This window comes from Triticum aestivum, chromosome 6D (genome assembly GCF_018294505.1).
Source record: "Triticum aestivum cultivar Chinese Spring chromosome 6D, IWGSC CS RefSeq v2.1, whole genome shotgun sequence".
Lineage (NCBI taxonomy): Eukaryota > Viridiplantae > Streptophyta > Magnoliopsida > Poales > Poaceae > Triticum > Triticum aestivum.
In genome coordinates this window covers 475489334-475515220 of record NC_057811.1, presented here as the reverse complement: position 1 = coordinate 475515220, position 25887 = coordinate 475489334, and the positions used below count along the sequence as shown (strand labels likewise).

At 45.4% G+C, this 25887-nt stretch overlaps 1 protein-coding gene and 1 long non-coding RNA gene across 2 annotated transcripts; both read left to right on the top strand.

Annotated features, from left to right (window-relative positions):
* Positions 1–16888: 16888 nt before the first annotated feature.
* On the top strand, positions 16889–17529 carry LOC123142849 (uncharacterized). The gene is made up of 2 exons (XR_006470597.1): positions 16889–17048; positions 17145–17529. It is a non-coding gene; the product is annotated as an uncharacterized lncRNA (long non-coding RNA).
* Positions 17530–20067: 2538 nt separating this feature from the next.
* LOC123142123 (uncharacterized) lies at positions 20068–24067 on the top strand. Its single transcript, XM_044561137.1, has 2 exons — positions 20068–21289; positions 23810–24067. The coding sequence occupies exons 1-2, from the start codon at positions 20130–20132 to the stop codon at positions 23862–23864; spliced, it is 1215 nt and encodes a 404-aa protein (XP_044417072.1). The 5' UTR covers positions 20068–20129; the 3' UTR covers positions 23865–24067.
* Positions 24068–25887: the final 1820 nt, after the last annotated feature.

Here is a 25887-nt window from a genome sequence, read left to right as displayed (position 1 = left end):
AGGAGCGCGAACATGAGAAGAGCGGCAAGTCCGCTAATGTTGTCATCGGTGATACTGATATGAAGGAATCAGGGTACGGTATTTTTTCTACCATCCTTTCAGTATTTCAATCCCCTGATTGGTTAATTGACACCGGTGCCAATGTACATGTTTGTGCTGACACCTCCATGTTTTATTCTTACCAGGCAACAGGGACTTCTCCCGTGCTGATGGGGAACGGGTCACATTCCATCGTTCGAGGTGTTGGTACGGTCGATCTGAAGTTTACTTCGGGGAAGACCGTGTGTTTGAAGAACGTTCATCATGTGCCGTCCATCAATAAAAATCTCGTTAGCGGTTCCCGTTTATATCGAGATGGTTTTAAGTTGGTTTTTGAATCCAATAAAGTTGTAATTTCTAAGTGTGGACAATTTGTTGGAAAAGGCTATGAGTGCGGAGGCTTGTTCCGCTTATCTTTGTCAGATATTTGCACTAAAGTTATCAATAATGTTTGCCACAATAATGAGTCTGATGTTTGGCATTCACGACTTTGTCACATTAACTTTGGTTGCATGACGCGGTTAGCCAATATGAATTAATTACAAAAGTCTCTACTGTCAAAGGCTCAAAGTGCCAAGTATGTGTGCAAGCTAAGCAACCTCGCAAGTCCCATAAGATTGCAGAGGCAAGAGACTTGGCGCCACTAGAGCTTATACATTCTGATCTTTGTGAGATGAATGGCGTGTTGACAAAAGGTGGAAAGAGATACTTCATGACGTTGATTGATGACTCCACTAGATATTGTTATGTGTATCTTCTGAAATCAAAAGATGAGGCTTTAACTTTCTTCAAAAACTATAAAGCTGAGGCAGAGAACTAACTTGATCGAAAAATTAAACGGCTTAGGTCTGATCGTGGTGGAGAGTATTTTTCCAATGAATTTGATTTGTTTTATGCGGAACATGGTATAATCCATGAGAGGACGCCTCCCTACTCACCCCAGTCAAATGGGGTAGCCGATAGAAAGAACCGAACTCTAACTTATATGGTTAACACCATGTTAGACATTTCGGGTCTATCCAAGGAATGGTGGGGGGAGGCGCTAATGACTGCGTGTCATGTCCTAAACCGAGTTCCCACAAAGCATAAGACCATGACTCCATTTGAGGAATGGGAAAGGAAAAGGTTGAAACTCTCTTACCTACGTACTTGGGGTTGTTTGGCGAAAGTCAATATACCAATTCCCAAGAAGCGCAAGCTTGGACCAAAAACCGTGGATTGTGTTCTTCTGGGCTATGCTTTTCATAGCATCGGCTATAGATTTTTGATAATAAAATCTGAGGTATCCGATATGCATGTTGGTAAGATTATGGAGTCAAATGATGCAACTTTCTTTGAGGACATATTTCCTATGAAGGATATGTCGAGTTCATCAAATCAGGAGATATCTACTCCATCTAGTGAGGAATTCGATGTAATTCCTGAACCCACCATTGCGATGGAACACGTTGAGAATCCTGTTGAGGGTGACAATGGAACTCCTGTGAGGAGTAAGAGACAGAGGACTGCAAAGTCCTTTGGTGATGATTTCATTGTGTACCTCGTGGATGACACACCCAGGACTATTTCAGAAGCCTATGCATCTCCTGATGCTGACTACTGGAAGGAAGCTGTACGTAGCGAGATGGATTCCATCTTAGCTAATGGAACCTGGGAGATCACTGACCGTCCTTATGGGTGCAAACCTGTAGGATGTAAGTGGGTGTTCAAGAAGAAGCTTAGACCTGATGGTACGATTGAAAAGTACAAGGCACGGCTTGTGGCTAAGGGTTATACCCAGAAAGAAGGTGAAGACTTCTTTGATACTTACTCACCCGTGGCTAGACTGACCACAATTCGGGTGCTACTATCACTGGCTGCCTCACATGGTCTTCTCGTTCATCAAATGGACGTCAAGACGGCTTTCCTCAATGGAGAGTTGAAGGAGGAAATTTACATGGATTAGCCAGATGGTTTTGTAGTACCTGGTCAGGAAGGAAAGGTTTGCAAGTTATTAAAGTCTTTATATGGCCTTAAACAAGATCCTAAGGAGTGGCATGAGAAGTTCGAAAGAACATTAACTGCTGTCGAATTTGTAGTAAACGATGGTGACAAGTGCGTGTACTATCGCTATGGTGGGGGTGAAGGAGTTATTCTTTGTCTGTATTTCGATGACATATTGATCTTTGGAACCAAACTTGATTTAATCAAGGAGGTTAAGGATTTCTTATCTCGCTGTTTTGAGATGAAGGATCTAGGAGTAGCTGATGTTATCTTAAACATCAAGTTGTTTAGAGATGAGAATGGTGGGTTCACACTGCTTCAGTCTCACTATGTGGAAAAGGTCTTGAGTCGTTTTGGGTATAGCGACTGCACGCCTTCTCCAACTCCATATGATGCTAGTGTGTTGCTTCGAAAGAATCGACGGATTGCTAGATATCAACTGAGGTATTCTCAGATTATTGGCTCGCTTATGTATTTGGCGAGTGTCACCAGGCCTGACATCTCTTTTGCTGTGAGCAAGCTGAGTCGGTTTGTGTCAAAATCGGGAGATGATCATTGGCATGCGCTTGAGAGAGTTATGCGCTATTTGAAAGGCACTGCGAGCTATGGGATTCACTACACCGGGTATCCAAGGGTACTGGAGGGTTATAGTGACTCAAACTGGATATCTGATGCTGATGAGATTAAGGCCACAAGTGGTTATGTTTTTACACTTGGTGGTGGCGCCATTTCTTGGAAGTCTTGCAAGCAGACTATCTTAACAAGGTCAACTATGGAAGCAGAACTCACATCATTAGACACTGCCACTGTTGAAGCAGAGTGGCTTCGTGAGCTCTTGATGGACTTACCTATGGTTGAAAAACCAATACCCCCTATCCTGATGAACTGTGATCGTCAAGATAAACAGTTCTAAGGACAATATGAAGTCCTCAAGGCATGTGAAGAGGAGACTAAAATATGTCAGAAAATTGAGGAACTCCGGAGTTATTACGTTGGATTATATCCAAACGTCAAAAAATTTGGCAGATCCCTTCACAAAGGGTTTCTCACGTAATGTGATAGATAATGCATCGATGGAGATGGGTCTGAGACCCACCGCATGAGTTGTCCATAGAGGTAACCCACTCTATGTGATCGGAGATCCCGTGAAGTAGAAGTGGGAGACAAGCTGTTGGTCAGCTAGGAGGAGAGTATCCGTATATTACCTATCCCACTCCGTGAAGATGCAATACTCTCCTGATCTGCATGGCAGGTTGATACTTATCTTAATGTGTTCCAAGTGGCTTATTCGGGTAAGCAGAGATGTTGTCCTGCAGAACATCTTCTGAGGAACACACCTATATGAATTTGACTGTTAACGTCGCAGTCTGTGAGAATTGGGTGTTCTCTAATAAATTCATGAAAAAGCCCTGGAGTATGACGTATACGCTCCACCCGCGGGGAAGCCTTGCGGCAGCCCAGTATCGGTCAAGAATTTGTGTGAAACTAGTCTCGCAGAAAACTTGTAGTTCAAGGCATAGTCCACTATTCAAGTTGTGATCTAGTGTAGCATAAATCTCTAAGTGGAAGTTCAACTTCACAGTATCCACTAAGCACCGGTATATAAACAATGTTTTGGAACTAAATGATGAGATGTGCCAATGAGACTTTGTGGGGGATTGTTGGAATTTTGCTAGTAGGCCTTTGGCCCAAAGCCCAACTAAAATTCTGAAATTCTCTTGGCCCATTCATGCACACATGTGAGTGGAGTGAGTGAGACTAGAGTTTAGTCCCACCACGGAAGTTGAGAGAGACTTGCACCTCTTTATAAGGTGAGCTCTTCTACCACTTGTATGAGCATGAGAAGAGGAGACATACACACGCGCTCCTCCCCGCTCGCCTCGCCACGCCACGCCACGCCACGCCTCGTCGCGCCGCGCCGCGGCGCGGGTTGCGGGATTGAGCCGAGCCGAGGACAGAGCTATGCACGTTGTCTATATTTTTGCTGCTCGGGAAAATTAATGAGTCATTAATTAATAATTAACGGACGCGTTAATTACTGAACCATTTCCGATTCTTTTGGATCGTGACGACTCGGACGTGGGGTTTACTCCCACGACCTACCCGGCCCGCACTATATAGTCAGGTAGACGTCTACACTAGCCGACGCCGCTTCGTATGGTTTCTCACCACCATTCCAGATCATTGCGCCGCCAAGCAAGTCTTCTTCATCCCTCCTTTTGGCGTGCACCGGGAGAAGGGACAGCAGGCCTCCGGAACCCCGCCTCTCGTGATCCTGTACGGGAGAGGGGCGATCAGGTTTTTGGGGAGCGTACTCGCGCGACTGCTGGTAGCGACGACTTCGCGAACAACGACTTCTTCCCCGACCTCGGCAACCTCATCCTCGACGACATGGGCGACAACGTCAACGCCGGCGGTGCTGCTCCCGCTGCACCGTATGTGATTCTATCCATCTTGTTTGAGATCGTCGTAGAATTCATGTTTCTAGTATGTGCCCTAGATGTGATCTGTTCATCTACTATGCTAGTTCGCATGATTAGTTTAATCTCTGCTATTGCTGTCATGATCTATTTTTTTCTATTTATTCGGATTAAATCTCGTAGTAATTTGCTCATATTTCCAACAGTTCTTTCTTGTGTGATTGTCTTGTGCCAGGTTTTGTAACCGATGTTGTTCTATTTAGTGAAAATAATCCTGGCTGGCTAATGCTCGTCGTGGTTGCCTCAAGTTTAATTCTTGTCTTTTGCACACATGTTACTCACATATTATAGAACATACATACCCAGCTAAACTCAGTATGAGACGCAGATCGAAGATCTCGATTGATAGATTTGCATCAAAAGGCACTACCGAAAGAATGTGCGAAAAGGAAAAGAAACGTGCGGCTTTTCAAAAATTTATCTGGATAAATGCCCATGGATCTGGGAGAGTTTCATACGTTTCTTCAAACAGCTATGAGAAAATAAAAACTGACTTGAAGATGATAATAGGATGAAAAGTTCATCCTTTTGCTGGCTTTGTCAAACCACCGGTTTGTTTACACCATAAGTTGAGCCTAGTCATGCAGCATCGAGAGGGGGACGAGGTCAGTCCTGCTGCACCGTGCGCGAGACGAGCTCGGTCCTGCCGCATCGGGCGCGAGACGAGCTCGGTCCTGCAGCACCGGGGCGCGAGACGAGCGGTGGACCGTAGCTGGGAGAGGACCAGCCCATTGATAGGAGTAGCACCCGGGCGCCGAAGAGATGGGTGAAGGTCGAGACGGCCCGACCGCAGACGAGCCGGTGCCGGAGAAGCCGGCCGCTGCCGCGGATAGATCCGTCGAGCCACCGTGAAGCCGCCACGACACCGGGAAGCCACCACCGAGACCTCCCCATGCCGCCGCCCACGGCCGGAGCAGCGGCCATGCGGCATGGCCTGCCCGCGACGCCTGACGACATCCAAGTGCCGGAGCCGCCGGGCCCGCACCACCGGAGCCACGCGCCGCCAGTCAGCCCCCAACGCAAGATCAGGTCGGATCTGGCAAGAGGCTGGCCGCGCGCCACCTCCCGAGACGGGAGCAACGCAGCCGCCCCGCCGCGCGCGGAACGAAGGGAGCCGGAGCGCCACCACCCAGGCCACCCCGCCGCCCTGCGAGACCGCCGCCGTGCTGCTGGATCCCGCGGACAACCAGCGCCGCCACTCGAAGGAGCCGTCCGGCGCCGGCGCCTACAAGCGGAGGGGGGAGAAGGGCCCCGCCGCCATCGTGCCCACCGGGCTTTGCCCGACGGAGCTCGCCGGCGGCGGCGGGGGGGAGGGGAGGGGAGTGGGACGAGGGGCGCGGCAGCAGGAGATCCTCGCCAGCGCTCGCGAGCGCGCCGCGGGAGGGGAGGGGAGGAGAGGGGGAGAGGGGGGAGTGGGACGGGCCGGGAGGAGCGCCCGGCGGCCGACGGCGGCGGGAGGAGCGCCCGGCGGCCGGCGGCAGCGGGGGAGCGGGAGGCGCCTCCGAACGTTGCCCTTCAACGCTGGCTCATTGTGTCGGGGCCTCGAGGGTGGCTGTGACTCTCCTAATTCTACAAGGTGAAGGGTGACCACTGGTCGAGCTAGTAACATTTTCGTTTCTGGACATGAGGATTCTTTTCGACCAATCCAAAACATTCCTTCCTGCTCTTCTCTGGTTATTCCCCTGATAGTGGGTGCTAAATATAAAGTTTAGAGGTGTCGCTAGGCATACCTCGCTTCTGGTTCTCTTTCTCTGCCCCCCTGGTTCTTTCTTGTGTGATTATCTTGTGCCAGGTTTTGTAACCGACGTTGTTCTATTTAGTGAAAATAATCCAGGCTGGCTAATGCTCGTCGTGGTTGCCTCAAGTTTAATTCTTGTCTCTTGCATACATTTTACTCACATGTTATAGAACATACACACCCACCTACTTCCTTCATTCGGTGAAGAGTGTATATCTAGAAATTTTAGGATAAATTATGGAGTGAAGTAAAAAATGCATTGGAAATGTGCAATTCACCATCTCTCTCCTTTTTAATTATCCAACCCCCAATGAGCTAAGTACATGCACAAATTAAGAAGACCATGTGTAGATTGTTATTGGTCTTGATTACCGTGTAATGAGAGAGAATTTTTTTTACTTTAAAGTGCATTGGGAAGATAGAAGTACACTCTTTTGTGGACAAATTTTGATGCTAAACGTACACTCTTCACCGGACAGAGGAAGTAAACTCAGTATGAGACGCAGATCGAAGATCTCGATTGACAGATTTGCATCAAAAGGCACTACCGAAAGAATGTGTGGAAAGGAAAAGGAACGTGCGGCCTTTCAAAATTTTATCTTGATAAATGCCCATGGATCTGAGTTTCATAGGTTTCTGCAAGCAGCTATGAGCAAATAAAAACCGACTTGAAGATGATAACAGGACGAATTCATCCTTTTGCCGGCTTTATCAAACCACCGGTTTGTTCACATCATAAGTTGCTGGTACAACCAAATTGAGACGGAATGTTTAAATTCTGCATACCCATTAGTTCCTAACTTAACATGAAGGATTTATGAGCGAGTGATGCGATTGCTATATCTATCTGTGCTTTAGTTAGGAAAAGCTGGAAGCGATAGGTGTTGTGTCGTGTACGAGAAAGAATTTTGAGCTGGGACAAAACTACTGATTCAGCTTTTTTTTTAGCAATGGTACTAATTTTTTCGCGTACCTTTTCTCCTGCAAAAGGCGTATGAATGCGCTAAAATGATCACTGAATTTAGCTTTTTCGTTCGAGAAAAGTAGATCGCGTGAGTGGCATTTCCCTGATCCAAGGCTATTATTCTTTGGCACATTTCCCTACTTTCCGCCCACATTCCTTTTTTTTTTTGCTTTAAGATCACTTATTTTTTTAAAGTTTTTCTAAGCGGATGGCGAAAGCTCTGCCTATTCATATCATACACAAAAATAGTATTACAAACATAGCCATATGTCCCAATAAACATGCCCAGGAAAATAAAACCACTGCACATATATGAGTGGAGCGAATTGCCGCTCATAAGAGTTGATGGTGATTTCCTTTCCCAGAAAAATAATAGATGATGATGTACAGTTGTTACATTTAATTTTGAGTGAGCTATAAAAAAATTCATGGACTTTTTTGTAGCTTACTTTTTTTTTGCGGGGTAGCACAAAAACATATTTCATCATGAAAATTAAAAGAGATGTGGTAACCATCCCTATGAACGTGTGTTCCTTTTTTTTCTGAAACTTGGAAATCTGATTTTGTTTTTCAAAAGTCCAGGCTATATGGAGCCTGTGATTCAAAAGACATTTCCGCATACGTCCCACTGCGCATGTATATGATATATTAAGCCAGATTTATCTTAGATAATACTACAAGAGTTTTTTTTTTTTGAAACGGAGGATAATACTACAAGAGTAGCTCTTGCGGCTTAGGCGCTTAAAGATGCACACATCCAGTTATTACAAAGTAGGCGTTGATTTGTTTTTTAGAAAATAAAAAGGTAGATGATGATGCATAAATGTATACGCACCAAAACCCCATCAAGTGGGATGTGCACAGGTAGGTGTGCGCAGAGATACTACCAACGAATAAATGGTTGCTGCAAAGCATGGAAAATAATCGACAGTGGACATGCATAAGCAGGTCTCTGTCACATAGATTTCTGAATTTCCAAACTTACTTTTGACCCTCCATGCTTTAAAAGAAACCAATTTTGATCACAAAATAATCTGCTGATTTGATCTGCCCGGTGGAGAAAATACACTGCAAAATTTTGCAGCAGCTGTGGTGAGTTTCAGACAAGGATTGGACTTAATTAGCTCCCCTAATTAATTGAGTGGGCAAGATTAGCCTTGGGTGGATGCTGACGTCTCCCAACCGAGGAGGTGCCGTTTGCCTCTGCTCCTCACATTTCTAACTGATCTGATGGAACACGGAAAAGGGGCCCAACAGAGAGGTTTTCAGCTGTAAAGATGAGCACGAAAAAGCTCCTTTATTTCCCTTGTTGTTCTTGCAATTTTTCATTTTTATATTTTTTGTATTTTTTTGGGTGGAAATTTAGTTGTGCTATGCGACGACACAGACCGTTGGTCAGATTTGAGACGGATGTGGCCAAGATTTTGCCGGAAATGCTTTGGTCATTTGCAGTGTGCTGACCTTGGGACTCAAGATCCTAGGCGACTGGAACTGTTGGTGGCTTGCATGCTTTGTCACCACTCACCAGCATGCAACGCAACCTCTTATCACCATGACATAACATATGTCCATATCTCATATCTTGGCCATCTGATTATTATTATTTTCAAGGAGGAAAAAAAACCATCTCATGCTCTGAAGCGGTCGACCTTTTTCTTTTGTATACAATTTGGAGAAAACAGAATTGAGTTGACTGTAGTCTACAGTCCAGATGAAAAGATGCATTCCACTCAGAAAAAGGAGAAGATTGCACTCCCTTCATCTCTGTCTTTTTCTTTAGTTTCTTCAGAGCAGCCTTGAGTTCCATGGACTGGAAGAACATACCAGTTTCTGCATGCAGTGCTAGGCTGCTACGTAGAATCTCCACCTGTCAGGTAAGGATGGCACTCTCATGAGAATATGCCACTATCTGATTTTTGGGACATTGGGACCATGTCCCAGTGTGTGTTTTCGACTATCTGATATGTAAACATTGCCATTGCAGCAGTTCACACACTTTCCTCAGAAAGAGAAAGATGCAGTGCACTTCTATTGCTTTATGGATTTCATTGCATCCCAATCCAATGCACACAGTTACACCCACAAACACAAACCATTTGCTGACTGAACCCACTGTTGCATTGCCCTCATCCAAGATGAATCACCGGGACAATGGATCCACCGAGGCGCCACCGCGCCAGTGACGCTCTTGCGCCTCGCGCACAGTTGACTGACCAGTTGCCGACTTGGATCCCATAGGAGCCTCACCAGTCACCACCCCACCTCAAGTGGGGAGCAAGCTGAAATTCTGTGAGCTCATGCACACTAGCAACCTGATTCAGATCATGTGATGTGTTGCACTCACCCGGTACTGCGGTGTGCCATCTTTTCCTTGAGAACGCTGTTACAGTGTCCATTTCAGGGTCCATCCATCTGTCTTCTGAAGCAGTGGCTGAATGGATGGTTGAGCAGGGACCAGTGCGACACCCTTGGTTAGTTTCTGCAAATTGACCTGTGGGATAGCATGGAAAAGTTTGGACAAAATCTGAGTGCATACATAAATGCTATACTATTCCTTTCTCTATTCAGAAATAGCATGCTTGATATTCTTTTCGTATCGTCTATGACGTAGGTTTGATATCCACTGAATCTTAGCTTAAATTTGGCAAAAACTTTGAGCAAAGATCAGTAAACTTACATAAAGATATGTTCTCAACCTTAGAGATGACCCAATTGTCATAGTTTCACTATCTGAAGTTGGTAATTATGGACAATTTTTTTTGGGTAAGATCTTCAGCAAATCAAATGGTTGACAACAAGAGACGAAAACGTTCAGGTTATTCCAGGATGCAGGAAACGTGTGTCTGTCAATCACTTTTGCATGGAGTAGTTGTTACTGTCATGATACTATAGAGAAGTTGTGTAATTGGATCTCTCTTGTACCACTCATCCACATTGTGCGTGACACTGAAAATTGAGTAAGTGCATCCTCTTTTTTCAATATGTTGGACCTTCAAGATAATAATTAATATATGCACAGCCTTCAGTGGATACCAGATCAAAAGACATGGGCCTGATTTGATACCTCAAGTACTGTTCTCCTACTTAGTCCATAAGTTTCAGAGGCTAAAGGACACAGACATGTCCTCCGGTGTTCCTCATTCCATCGGTGGGGTAGCACCGCGTCGATCCCAGCTCCGACGAAGAAATCTGCTTTAGTGGCCATGATGAAATTGACGAGGGGATTGTTCGTGCAGGTCTCAGACTAACTTCATACATCGCCATGGTCACCCTAGGATAAGACGGCATATGCACAATTTCCGTTACACATTCCAATTGACCCGGTACAAAATCCAGTCTGAGAAAATTCAAGATTCCAACCCAAATACACTGCAGATATAAACAAATGTTGCTTCCCGACAGTATCCACATGGTGGGTTCTCACTACTCACTATGCAAGGAAACAGAGCTCGCTGCTCCTCCTTGATGGCACCCGCCATTGCCGCTGACATCTTTGTTCCTGACGTAGCATCTCTGCGGAACTGCAAGTCGAGGGAAACTCTTGCATCAGTAAACTGGCAACAATAACTTTTAATGCAACTATGCAAGCCTCGGCTATGCAAAGGGCATGTTCTGGATAATTTAAGTGGAACGGAACAAATGAACTGAAAGAACCAAAAAAAGAAGGAAGACAAAATCACAGTAGCGGATGGAAACCATTACACCGAAATAAGACCATTTTTCACCGAAATCTGTGATTTTGTCTTTTTTTTTTGTTCTTTCAGTTCATTTTTCTTTGCGGGGTTAAAGGGATTTCATTGCTCAAACTGGAGGAAGCTCCTCCAAACAAAGTTGGGGTACATTAGCAGGGCCAGATTTTAGCCAAACTGCCGCCCTAGCTTCTACACGACCAAAAGTCGCCAACCTATGACTGACAGTATTTTGACACCTACTAATATGAGCAATGGAACAATCCCTATCACCAAGAAGCGACTTCACTTCATTTATCATCATCGCATGCGGCGACCTATCCTCCATTGGTGCCCGAATCGAGTCCACGGCAACCAGACAATCCATCTCGACATCCACAGAAAGTGGCGACCATTGCATAGCAAAGTTTAAACCCTCCAAGCAGGCTGCAAGCTCAACTTGCAAGGGATTTGCGCAGTTAACCAGGCTTCTGCAAGCCGAGAAAATGATGGCACCATTGCTATCGCGCAGTACCATGCCCGCACCTGCCTTTCCAGAAGCTTCACAGTAGGACCCATCAACATTTAATTTTACACGACCATGGGCTGGAGGTTGCCATTTCATGGGGAGAGACTGAGTGCCCTCTGCATGTGATAGCAGCGGCAGCCGGCCTCCATCATCAATCACCATTTTACCTTTAGCAAGATCACCTGTAGGATACCTCTTGATAGCGAGCAACGACGATTCATAGCTGAGTAAGAATCGGCAAGATACTTCAACTGGGGGCAGACGTTTGTCGTGGACGATTTCATTTCTAACGTGCCAAGAGCGCCAGAGTACCATCAACACTCGCATGCGGTCATCGGCTCCCTGATTGTGCAGGACGTCGAAGAGCCATTCAACGCCCGTAGGACGCACAGTGGTTAAGTTCGGCAAGTTCCAATGTTTGGCCATAGCTCGCCAGAGCTCCACCGCGCGGGGACATCTGCAAAACACATGAAACGTGTCCTCCCGCCCCATCGCACATAGTGGACATGTATCAGTAATCTCCAGTTTTCGTGTCTTTTTATTAGCCCAAGTGGCCAATGAGTTTGATGCAAGCTTCCACGCAAATATACGCACCTTAGGCGGAGCAGGGCACCTCCATATTAGTGCCCAGACGGCACGTCGCCCGTCCGGTGCCCTGCTCGCTGCGACCGACGATGGTAGGAGTCGTTCGTTGAGGGCGAGACGATATGCACTCCACACCGAGAAGACGCCAGTACGCTCCGCTGCCCATGCAATAAAATCACCAGCTTGACTTGAAGAAGCTTTAATCTTCAATATCTCCATGACGTCCACATGCAAGAAGTGTTGCTGGAGAAGAGGTACGTCCCAATTGCCATGGTCGTCCAAGAGTTGACTGACTCGCCGTAGTCGACAGCCCCCTTGCTGGGAGATCGGGCCTGGTGCAACCGGGTGCGGAATCCATTGATCTCGCCAGATGCGGACCGACGCGCCGTCCCCAATGCGCCAAATTAACCCCTTCTTAAGGAGGTCGAGGCCGTGTACAATAGACTGCCATGTCGAAGACGCATTGCCAGAGAAGACTGTATCCTCCAGGCGCCCATTGGGGTAGTACCGAGCCTTGAGAACCTGCGCGCACAAGCTGTCAGGGTTAGAGAGAAGTCGCCAAGCTTGTCGGGCAAGCAAGGCTTGATTGAAAAGCCGAAAATCCCGGAAGCCAAGCCCGCCTTGCTCTTTTGGCCTGATCATAGTATCCCATGCCCTCCAGTGGGTCTTTCTTCTTCCTTCCTTCGCTCCCCACCAAAAATTCCTAACCATGCGAGTAAGATCATCACAGACGCTACGAGGAAGCCGAAACACCCCCATCAAATATGTGGGTAAGGACTGCGCAACGGCTTTAATAAGAATTTCTTTCCCTCCTTGTGATGCACCTTCACCCCATATTAGAATTCTCTTTGTGAGTTGTTCCTGTAGACTCTGGAAACGTCCCTTGGACATGCGTCCTGTAGGTGTAGGTAATCCCAGGTATCGTTCCTCAAAATTCATATTTTGTACCTGCAATGCTTGGGTGACTGCAGCTTGGTCCTCAGGCCGGCATCTACTGCCAAAAAGTATCGAGCACTTTGAAGGATCTATGAACTGTCCAGTAGTTCTCTCATAAATAGCCAAGGCATCTTTGATCTCCAAGGCCTCTGCTGTCGTGGCACGGAAAAACAATAGAGTGTCGTCCGCGAATAGCAAATGGGAAATGCCGGGCGCCCGGGGACATACTCGCACTGGGGTGATCTGTCTCTGTTGTACCTTATGTTTCAGGATAGCATCAAGTCCTTCAGCCACAAACAAAAATAAGAATGGTGATATTGGGTCTCCCTGCCGTAATCCACATGACGGTGCGAACGAATCCGAGTTGGCTCCGTTGACTTTAACACTATATGTCACCGAGGTCACGCACATCATAATCCAGTACACCCAACGGTGAGCAAAGCCTAACTGTTGCATCATTCGCCTTAGGAATTCCCAATCCACCCTGTCATATGCCTTGGACAAATCAAGCTTGTACGCACATACACTTCTATCCGGGTCCTTTTCCTGTTTGATGGTATGAATACACCCAAATGCAATAAAAGCATTGTCAGTGATTAGTCTGCCTGGAGCAAAAGCGCTCTGCTCCGGGGCCACAATATCATCCAACAACGGCCTTAGACGGTTTACAAGGCACTTAGAGATCACTTTGTAGATAACGTTGCATAAGCTTATGGGACGAAACTCGGAGAGCCGTTTTGGGTCGGCTACCTTTGGAATCAAAACTATGGATGTGGAGTTGACTCCCTCAGGCATGATACCCGACTCAAAGAATTGTCTCACAGCCACAATTACCTCCTCCTTCATGATACCCCAGTGGCGCTGAAAAAAATCTAGCCGGAAAGCCGTCAGGACCTGGCGCTTTGAGGGGCCCTATCTGAAAGAGAGCGTCACTGATTTCCTTATCTGTGAAGGGGGCACACAATTTCTCATTCATGTCTGCAGTCACTTTTGCCTGAAAAAGCTGGATAACCTCCTCGGGATCAATGTTAGGATCAGCCGTAAACATATTCTCAAAGTACTCCTGTGCCATTTTCAGCATGGTATTTTGTTCCTGCTGCCATGTTCCGTGGTTGTCCATCAGCCCCTTAATTCTGTTTTTTCTGGCTCTCCACATTGCTTTACGGTGAAAGAACTTAGTATTTCTATCTCCTTTTAGCCAAGCAACGCGAGACCGTTGGAGCCACAACATCTCCTCTCGATATAGCAACTCGTTCATAGCATCCATTTCCTTCATCAGTTCGGCTCGGTCGGCATTCATGTGCATAAGCTCTTCTAGGCGTGATGGGGACTTCTCAAGCTCTCTAGTAACATTGCCGAATTTTTTATTACTCCAAGAGTGCAGCGTACCCATCACCTTCCCAAGTGCCAGGTGAACATCACGCAAACTTCTTTTGCTGCCCGCCTCCTTCCATGCATCTGCGACCACCTCCTCAAGAGCTGGCTCACGCTCCCACATCAGTTCGTACCGGCGACACCGGCCCGGCCTAGGAGCCGTATCTGGGATGCACCGCACCAAGAGTGGGCAGTGGTCCGAACACGGGGAAACAAGGTGTACCACTGTGGCCTCAGCAAACAAGTCACGCCATGAGTTTGTAGCCACAGCACGATCTAGCCGTACCTGGACATTGGCTCGCCCTCCTCTTCTATTATCATATGTGAAAGGGTAACCTGCAAAACCCAGATCAATCAGTCCACAAGTTTCAAGTGCATCTCTGAAAATTAGCATTTGTCCCGGGGAGCGCGGCGTTTCAGACATATGTTCATAGTCCCACATAGCCTCATTGAAATCTCCAACTAGTAACCAAGGCATATTAGTACTACTGTGCAACCGGCGAAGACCATCCCACATAAGATGTCTATTTTCGACTCTTGGTTCACCATACACAAATGTGATCCGCCAAGGAGGGTCATCAGTTGCTGCACGCACATCAACATTAATCCATCTGTTATTAGCTTCTTTGATCTCCACTCTTGCAGAGTCATGCCAAAACAGCGCAAGGCCTCCACTACGACCATCACTACTGACTCCTTCGAAACCAGCGAGCCCCAAACGAGAACGAAGACGATGCATTTTTTCTTTTGGCTGTCTAGTTTCACACAAGAACACAAACTTCGGAGAATGAGCACCCACTAGTGCTACGAGATCACAAACTGTACGAAGGTTCCCCGTCCCTCGACAGTTCCAACTTAAGCAATTCATTGCTCCTGACGGGGCACCACACATGGCCCCGTCAGTTCACCGGCGGCCCCATGGCCGGTTGCCTCCATATCCACCGAACGCTCCACACTGCTTGCTTCCTCATCCATAGCTGCAATTGAGGCCAGTGGCCTCCATATCCACCGAGCACAAGAGTTATCTTGTCGGCTGAAGTACACACATCAGTGGCGAAGCCAATGTATAGGCTGTGTAGTCAAATGACTACACAACTTTGTGGAAAAAGTATCATATATAAGCACAAATCATGCCAAAAATAATACAAAATTTGTAGAAATACATATATCTTGACAACACAAGATTGAGTTGACTACACATGATTAAAATCCTGGCACCGCCACTGACACACATGTGTAGCAGAACCAAGGAAGTTGCCCATACTGTATCTTGTAGTCTACCCGGGCTCTCTTCTCTTTGATCGTTTCTATCATTGCGTCGGGCACTTCCAATGCCTGTTCATGAAACACTCCTTCCTCTTCAAACTCTGCGAGCACTTCCTCTCCCTCCATGAACTCCTCCGAGCCTGCTATCTCGAGCCTATCCATGTTGCAGTCTTCTTCTTGTGCCATACGAATTGATGGCCTCCTTCTGTCCGCAATTACGAGTGCACACGCATCCGGGTTGGGCACCAGGAGTGCTTCGGTTCCCTCACCGGACGGCTTCGGGCGGGCAGCATCTGCTATGGGAGCCCCATGATCGCCCCCACCGCCTTGCGAGTTCACCTCTTCATTCACCGGCGACTTACCCATGGTTCGTGACGACGACGACATCGGTTGTGCGGTGCAACGCAGTTGCTTCGACAACATCTGGGGTAGGGATCGATCTGGCGGATCACTCGGTTTCTGGTGCCACCATGGACTACCCCTAGGATTAGATGTATATCCAGCCACGAGCAGTTTCATGGGGGAGTAGTAGTAGGACGAATCCATCCCAGACTCATGGCGTGATCTAGGTGGAAACCTAGACTGGGCCTTTCCATGGCGGTAGACAGCGGGATCGCTTCCACCCTTGGGGCCAAGCGATCGGGGAGCGGACGCAGCCGCAACAGGGCCACCATGGCGCGGGAGCGCACATGTGGCAGCGGTTCACTTAATTTGTTCATTTGTTCCGTTTCACATAATTTGACCTGACGACAAGGCTTCGTTTTTGGCATTTTTGAGTGTGGGCTGAGTAGTGGAAGCGAAAGTGAGGGATGTTAGTTGGGTGGGACAAAACTGAGCAAAACTAAGAAACCAGGGGCATGAAAAGAAAAATTCCTTTTGTATATGTAGAATAAATTCCGTGCATTTTTTTCGGTGCATTTGCATTTACGTGATTACTAGTGGCTTGGAATGCTTATCCATCGTCAAAATAAATACAGTAAAAAATATGAATATATATCTTCACTCGTTGACTATTAATTTGGTACCTCTCATCAAATCAAATAAATACAATTTATTGATGACTATTAATTTGATACATCTCACCAAATCAAATAAACAGAACATATTGATGACTATTAATTTGGTACATGTCACTGAATCAAATAAACATAATTTCTTGATTAGTGTTAATGTGCTACATCTCACCAGATCAAATAAATAGATGACTATTAATTTGGTACATCTCACCAAATAAAATAAATAATTATATTAAAATTATATATTAATTTACATAGTTGCTATTAATTAGGCAAATCTCACCAAATCCATAGTTTAATTAATGTGGTAGATGCACTATAAAATAGGCTTGCCATTTCGTTTGCTCTTTCTTAGAACTTACATATATCACACAATAATCTGCAACTCGCTCCTTTAGCACAAACACCAGTTAAAATGAGGACTATCCAGATGTTGCTTCTGTCCCTGGTCTTTCTCATGCTAGCATCAGGTACTCATTTGTTCATGCAATGCATTTGTTCAGAATCTCTCAACAAATAATGGTCTTCTTGTGACCGTCCCTTTTCTTAATCGTGAAATTTTGCAGATGTGGTAGTGGAGGCATCAATGGATGATAGCATGAAACTCTACACATGTGTGCAAAAAATTCTCCCATCGACAAAGCCATGTGATAGCAAAACTTGCGAGAAAAAATGTGTGAAACGTACAAGGCAAACCAAATCTACCATGTGTGTTCTTGAGGGGTGCCAGTGCACGTTATGCATAGATCCGGCTCCAACCATCCATGATAATGAACAAATGGGTACCAATTAGCTAATATAGGATAGTGTGTTAAGCAAATAAAGTGACGAAATCACAAATGGTGTAGTAGCAAGGTTGTACACTCATAAGCCCTTGTTGTGTGAATTTGGTCTTGCTTCTTGAATTATCTGAAATTATGAAGTAGATATAAAATTTGTATGCTTGAAAAATGTTTTTGTTTTGTTTGTATTAATTGCTATGTGGCTTACATGTGGATGGTGAATGAGTGTCGTTCCCTTCCTGAAGGCGTTGATGTTGAAGAACCTTGTTATTCTTGTGGTGTCAAGCTTGATGCGCATATGGTCGTTATTGTAGTTTATTGACTGTTGTTTTGATCGCTTCGATATATTTTTATTCTTTTCTTGCTTAGGCATATCTTTGATACCGTATGACTTTACTCTTTGCCGGCGTTTTTTTGTATCCGCGCGTTGGTGTCGCATGTGTGCATCCTATGCAGAGGCCAGGTGTGTGCTCATTGTTTTTATATTCACTTGATGTTTCATTTTGAGTAGATAAAATCCAGCCTTTGTACCAAAGAAAACAACAGAGTGTGAGGTTTTTAGCTATAAAGGGGAACATGAAAAAGGAGGTTGCTTTCTCCCAATTTTGTTTTGTATTTCTTCAACTGTAAAGAGGAACATGAAATTTATTTATTTTATTTCTGACCCTTTGGGGGGGGGGGGGGGGGGGGGTCTTGTCCTAGGCGATTGAAACTGTTGTGGTATGCATGCTTTGTCAGCAGCATGCATCCAACCATTTATCACCATGACATACTCCATCCGTTTACATATTTTGTCAGCAGCAGCAGTATATATATATAAGGTGTTTTAGATATTTCAATATGGATCACATACAACTAAAATGAGTGAATAAACACACTATAATGCGTCTATATACATCTGAACCAGAAAAAATAACATCTTATAATAGTGAACAGAGGAAGTATCATATATCCATATCTCATATTTCGGTCATATACGCAAATTCAAATAAACTTTTTTTCCGAGTGTTTTTTAAGCACACGGTAAAATATATCTTTGCAGAGTGTACGTAGAAACAACTTGACAAAGTTGTTTTTGCCGAATGTAAGTTTACCGAGTGTGGTTTGCCGAGTGTAACACTAGATAAACTGTTTACGAAGTGTATTTTTTGCCTTTAACAAGGGAGTACATGGCATTCGGTAAAGAAAATGATTCTGATATATAGTGCTAGTTATTATTTAATAGAAATTCCTGCCCACTACTCGATTGGAAGGAGGAATCACATGTTGCAAGTCTTGGGTATCACAAGTAAACTCGAGTTTAACAGAAACTAGAAGGGTTGGGTGAGCTTTGCTGCGCCATTGGTGTTGTTGGGTTTCTCCAAAAAATAATTACTCTGTTTCAAAATATAAGATGTATTACTTTTTTGAAAAGTCAAACCTTTTAAGTTTGATCAAATTTGTAAAGAAATATATCAAAATCCATAGAAATCAATATTTTTAAATTCATCATGAATGAATTCTATACTTTTTTGTTTAATATTGTGGATGTTGATATTTTTGCTCTGAACTTGGTCAAAGTTGAACAAATTTGACTTTCTAGAAAACTAATACCCTTTATGTGTTGACCCATGAAATATCAGTTTGGCGGGTGGGTATATGATAGAGTGTATTTTTTTTTATAATGTGGTTATTTGGTGGGGCTTTCGTTGTGTGATTCTGTGTTATCTGCTAACCAACCTACATATACGTGGGTAAATTTCGGTGGTCGCATGTACTACTATATTGGTGCTACAATATCACATGGTGACGCTTATTTTTTTTAGGTGGTGGGAGGGTGCGTGAGATTGATATATTTTAGGCCAGTTGCTGCTGATTGATTTGAAAAATCGTTGGCCCGATCAAAATCGTAAACCAAATCCAAAATTGAATACCTCAATTGAATGCAAGAGATTCAAAATTACGAAACATAAGGAATTAAAAGAATTGAATGAAAGAGCTTGAGAGAGTGTTGAGCCAGTCAAAATAGGTTGAACCAATATCAAATTGAACACCTCAATTAATTGTGAGGCCTTAAAAATTAGAAAGTATAATGTATAATATAAAAGAATTGAATGAAAGAGCTTTGAGAAATCGTTGACCCGGTCAAAATAGGATGACTCAATTTTAATTAGAGACCTCAATTTAATGTGAGCTTTTTAAAACTAGAGAGGTTAATGTTATAGAGGATTATAGACACAAGTCGGTTTAGTAAACTGGAGTTTCATCGAAATTATAGACATGAGCCAGCTTCGCAAACTAGCGTTTAACCAAAACTCAACTCCAAAAATAGCCGAAGCCACTGTGTCGCATGTTATGCAGTCCCGTTTCTCTAGTTTCGAGCCAACGAGTAGTAGTTTCTAGCCGGCCATGCAGTGTTAGATTCGTTCACAATTTCACGTAGCCTTTTAGTAGTTTCCCATTGCTCATGTTATGCAGTCCCATTGCCTTTTTCTTTTTCTTTGATCTTCAAATCCTCTTCATGTTGTTCTTCCGTTGCTTTCTGCTAAATCTAATTGAAGCCAATTATTTGAAGGATCTTTCAAAAAAAAAATCACGTAGCTTTCATGGACGTAGTTTTTCTGTTAGCTATCCAAACCATCACGAGCAGATCGTGGGATGGCATGCGCCGCTTTACCCGTTGAGACCTCGTCTTTCTGTTGTGATCAAACAGCTCCACGACCTGACCTCGCGTAGAGTTCACAACCGACAGCCAACCCTCCTCGATCGACCTCACCTGCTCCGCCCGACATGAGTGATCAGGAGGGCGAGATCATGGAGATCGACGACCTCCTCTCCGAGATCCTGCTCCGCCTCCCGCCGGAGCCGTGCTCCCTCCCGCGCGCCTCCCTCGTCTCCACGCGCTGGCGCCGCCTCTCCCGTGACCCCGCCCTCCTCCGTCGCTTCCGCGCCCGCCACCGCCGCCACGCGCCCCTCCTCGGCGCCTTCTTCACCGACTACTCCGCCAGCACCAACCGCCACAGCCACATCTCCTTCGCCCCTACGCTCGATCCCCCCAACCGGGTCCGCTTCTCCTTCCCGGTCTTCGAGTACCCTTGCATGGTCCTCGGCTGCCGCCACGGCCTCCTCCTTGCCTCCTTCTATTACCAGCCCGGGCTCCTGGTCTGGGACCCCGTCACAGGCGACCAGCACCGCCTCGATCATCTTCATCCTCCTGGAGGGTTCAAGTTCAAGACGATGAACGGGGCGGTGCTTCGTAGTACCCAAGAAGACATCCATTTCAAGGTGGTCATGGTAGGCCACGACGAGCAGCATACACAAGTCATCGCCAGCGTCTACTCGTCGCAGACCCGTGAATGGGGCAGTGTCATCTCCGCACCCATTCCACCCACTGTTTCTGTAGTCACGGCGGTTCCAAGTGTCCTCATCGGGGATTCCCTTTACTGGTCGTCTTCTAGGAATCCGGCTCATCCGACCACCGTTCTTGAGTTCAATCTGGGCACTAAGAGCCTAGCTGTGATAGACGTGCCGGTGAATATGTACGCCCACGGCAATCGAAGCTTCTCGGTTATGCGGGCAGAGGATGGCGGGCTTGGTTTCCTCTTTCTGTCGGGCCACAATGCACAACTATGGAAGAGGAACACGGACGGCGATGGCGTTGCTTCATGGGCGATCACAAAAACTATTCAATTGGACAAGCTACTTTCCCTGAATACGAATACAGAGGAGGAGGAGGAGGACGAGGAGGAAAGGAGCCTGTCGATTGAAGGGCTTGCTGAAAACACTAATGTGTTGTTCTTGAGAACATCTATCGGTCGCTTTATGGTGCATCTTGACTCACTATGGTCATTGAGGTGCAAGGAACTTTCCCAAGCCGGGGTCACACATGTGCTTCACCCATTCACAAGTGTTTACACGGCTGCAGATAACAACACACTTTCACCATACAGGTACAAAAATCTAAGCCATTTTCTATATATAATTGGTTGAGCGCGTGTCTTCCACGTCTTTTTGTACGTATTAAACAACAATCTAAAGTACTGTTGTATTATAATCGCTTGAAGAATTCTCGAACATATACAGATATACTGTTGTTTTCAAGTGTTTTGTTCTGATACTTGTGTGGTGTAATTGTTTGTGACGTTTATGATCTTGATTTCATAAGTCATAGCTAGTTTCCTTTTTATGTTTGTTATTTCATTAGTTTTGCTTCAATAATCAATGGGTGTCGGTGTTCTATTTTGCCATGATTTGGGGTTTCCCTTCCTAAAGAAAGTTGTTGCAACGTTTCCCTTATTTACTCATGTCATTACTATTATTTGTATTTGGTTTGAGTCAAAGTTAGCGAAAAACTAGTTTATTCTTTGATTTGTAGAATAAAAGAATGAATACAAAGATTCTGAAATGGTTCGTGTAATAATTGAACTAAATATAATTGTTTCATCCTTGCTGAGGTGTATAAGAATCGTATGCCAGTATAATGTTAGTGCATAGCTATAGTGTTACATAGCAGGTTGAATTTGAATAAACAAAATACATGAATAAACTATCTTGAAACAGATAATTGTGAAGTTGGTAGCACTAGTAGAAAACAGGGCTTTGGTCACAGGGCAGTATTCACATTAGTCCCGGTTCAGTCACGAACCGGGACTAATGTGAGCATTCGTCCCGGTTCATGCGGCTAAGGCATTAGTCCCGGTTCACCTGGGCCCTTTAGTCCCGGTTGGTGCCACGAACCGGGACTAAAGGGTGCGATGCCCATTAGTCCCGGTTGGTGCGACCAACCGGTACTAATGGGCTTTGAGGCATTAGTACCGGTTCATGGCACGAACCGGTACTAAATGTCCCATTTTCAAACTCTACCCCCCCCCCCCCCGACCGCCTTTTCAGTTTTAGAAAAAACAAAAGAAAATGATGGAAATGTCAAAAAAATAAAATAAAATAAGTTTCCCATGTGATATGTGGTCTAGTTGTTGGGAAAATTAACAAATATGAATTTCGACTTTATTTGCAAAATCTCTCTGGAATTTGTAAAATGGGCATAACTTTTGCATACGAACTCGGATGAAAAAGTTTTTTAATGAAAAATCATCTACTCGAAAAGTTACGGGGCTTTTAAGATCTAGAGTGGATAAAATCAAAAAAATTTCAAACTGTGGTCAAACAATGGTCAAACTAATTATTCTAGAATATTAGTGTTAATAAATAATTATTTCGGTTATTTTGAATTTTGGTCAAATCTGGTCAAACTGTGGTCAAACTATGGTCAAACTAATTATTCAAGAATATTAGTGTTACTAAATAATTATTGTTTTTTAAAACAATAGTTTCAAACTCAAACAGTGAAATGTGTCACTTCATGCTCAAGCAAAATTCCTGAGGGTTAATAGGATTGACATCTTACTATTGTCAGGAAAACAACAAGTGCAGACTTGGAAACGAGGGAGAATAGAACCCGGAAGTTAAGCGTGCTCAGGCTGGGGGAGTGGGAGGATGGGTGACCGTTCGGAAAGTTAGATGATTTGGAATGATGAGGGGTGATTAGAGATTAGAGGATAAATTGAGCAGTGATGAGGGGTGATGATTAGAGATTAGAGGTTAAAATAATTCAGAAATTTGAAAATCAAAAAAAAATTCAAAAAAAATCATAAAATTTCCTTACCAACCGGGACTAGAGGTGGAGCTCCACGTGGCTGCGGCCTTTAGTCCCGGTTCGTGTAAGAACCGGGACTAAAGGGGAGAGGCATTAGTAACGAACGACCCTTTAGTCCCGGTTCAAAAACCGGGACTAAAGGGCCTTACCAACCGGGACAAAAGCCCCTTTTTCTACTAGTATAGCACAATCGGCATGCTTGAAGTTTAAAGCTGATTTGTTTGTCTTCAGCACATATTGTTATATCAGTTGGCCATGTTAATAATATAAGTCCATACTTTAGAGTAACAACTTTGCTTGATATTTACAGAACATTTATGTGTTTTCCCCTCTTCATAGGTAACTAAGAACTAACAAGTAATACAATCCTAGCATTGGGGCTCGCTCCATTATACAAGGTTATAGTTGTCCATTTAACATTGCTGCTCGATATGATATGTTTCGAAATAGTGGTGTTCACATTACTGGAAGAGCGTGGTATTCAATCTTATACTACCTTTTTCATGCAAGTAAATCTTATAGCACTTCATTCTTTTGCTTATTGATATTGTAGTAAACAGTGTTGCTTCTGTGATCAAGATAAATCTATCCACATCTTTTCTTAAATGCCCACTAGCCAAGTTACTGTGTCTTACATTACATGTGTCATTTAATGTCACTCCTCCCAATAGCATTGTCACTTTATTTAAGACATGTGCAAATAGGGTAGAGCCTAAAACAGCGATGATAGTCACATCGGAGTGTGTGCATTACTTTGGGCTATATGAAACTGTGAGAACATGATTTTCAACAAACAAAATATCGTATTTTTTTGCAGGTCATCTACCAGGCAACTGGCTAAATATGTACGTGGTCGTTACTCAGCCATGTGAAAGTCAAGGAGTATATGACATATTGGTGCAACTGTTGGGAGACGATAGCACGGGATACTAACAAGCGGTTTGTACGACGGTCCAACAATAGGATAAATGTATAGTCGTCTTGTTCTACTTTTATCGATTATGACAATTTTTATTTTATTTCAGTTCTTTCTGTATCGAACTACGTTGTATGCATCATTTTAATGCAACACGAGATCAAGGGTAATCCTTCTTTTTGAAGAAAAAAACTAATAGATTGGTTCTATTATAGGAACAAACAAATTCGACGAACCCTTACACCGTAAGGAAATCAGCAGACTTTTGGTCAAAATCACCGAGCCGTTCCACATCCGTCGGCTCCGAGCTTTGCCCCCGACGGCGCAAACCCAACAACAGCGCGCAAAACTGAAGGTCGCGGCGTCTCCACAGGATCGACTCGGGCGGCCCGCACCAGTCACCATCGACCACAGGCCCCGCACGTTCTCCGGCACCCACGCGCTGTCAAGCAGCAGCTAGCCCTCCTGCGCACATCTAACACGGGTGCAGCCAATAGGAGTACATGCAAAAGCCATGGCAGGCAACGGCTACATCGTGCTTCGGGCTTCTGCGACACATCGTGCGCCGGAGCCGATACGAGGACCACTTCCAGATGCAAACGCACACGCGTCCACACGACCATCGCGATCTGATCTACCACACGTCGACTTCAGCACCAGCCGGATCATCATCAGTTCGCACCGAGCACACGAGCCGAACGCCTTCACGGGTCCTCGTCGGTCCACGGAGTGGGGTCAACATCGACAACGCCCACTTCCGTGTAGCGTGTCTCAGACTACCCACAGTAGAGGGCGAACTCCCACATGCGGATGACTCGCTCCTGCGACCCAAACCATGCATGGACCAGCAACTATGCATTTCTCATATGCACGAGCACCTCCAAGGAGCCTGTAAGCAACCCAGTGATATATCTCTCGATCTATTGCAATACCTCACGAATCTGGTGGCAATTAGGATTACAATCACGGATACACGAATTGGGGAAGAAGGGAAATGGAAAGAGAGCCGCCGCCGGTTCTGCCGTGATCCACTGGATACCTAGCGCTTGTGGGTGGAATCGCCTTAAGTAGTTGGTGCGGTGTCACACTCACTCTGGCCCGCTGACCTTGCTGTTGGGCCGCTTCTGCCTGATGGGCCGAGCTGGTGGCGAGGCCCGTTCCTTGCCTGGTGTGGCTGCAGCGCTGACAGTGGCCTTGACACCCCCTCCTTCTTGCGATGAGGCTTGCCCCCAAGCCTCTGCAGCAGGGAAACGAGCTTGGAGTTCTTCTTTGTCTTCCCAAGTGTCGCTGAGTGATGCAGGATCGGACCACCGAACAAGGATCTGTTCAACCATGGCACCCTGTTTGCGACGCCAGAACCTGGACTGGGATTGCAGGCACATCAGTGGTGGTAGGAAGCTGTTGTTGAATTGGCGTACCTGGCAGTAGGGTCTTCCATAGCAGAGATACATGGAAAACTGGGTGAACTGTTGCGTTCGCTGGGAGTTCCAATTTGTAGGCCACCGGATTGATCTTGGCGATGATGGAGTACGGCCCGTAGTAGCGGAAGGAGAGCTTGTGGTTGGCTCGTTTGGCCACCGATGTTTGCACGTACGGCTGTAGCTTCAAGTAAACCTTGTCGCCGATCTAAAACACACGCTCTGAGCGTTTCTTGTCTGCATGTTGTTTCATGCGCAGGCGAGCTCGTTGAAGATGTTGCTGGAGCAAATCCTGAATCGTGGCACGTTCATTCAGCCAGGTCTGGAGAGCGGGAACTGAGCAAGACGAGGTGGCAGTGATGCCCCAATGGCGAGGCTCATGGCCAAACATTGCCATGAATGGAGTCATGCCAATGGCTGAATGTGGTGCTGCATTGTACCAGAATTGCGCCAGAGGAATCCAGTGGCTCCAGCGCTTGGGGCAAGAATGTGTAAAGCAGCGAAGAAATGTTTCGAGGCATTGATTCACACGCTCCGATTGTCCATCGGTTTGCGGGCGGT

Excerpts from the sequence above, each read along its gene's own strand:
- LOC123142123 (XM_044561137.1), top strand. The coding sequence starts at position 20,130 with ATGAGTGATCAGGAGGGCGAGATCATGGAGATCGACGACCTCCTCTCC. Across the intron at positions 21,290-23,809 it reads AACACACTTTCACCATACAG|GTCATCTACCAGGCAACTGG; the intron begins GTACAAAAATCT and ends ATTTTTTTGCAG.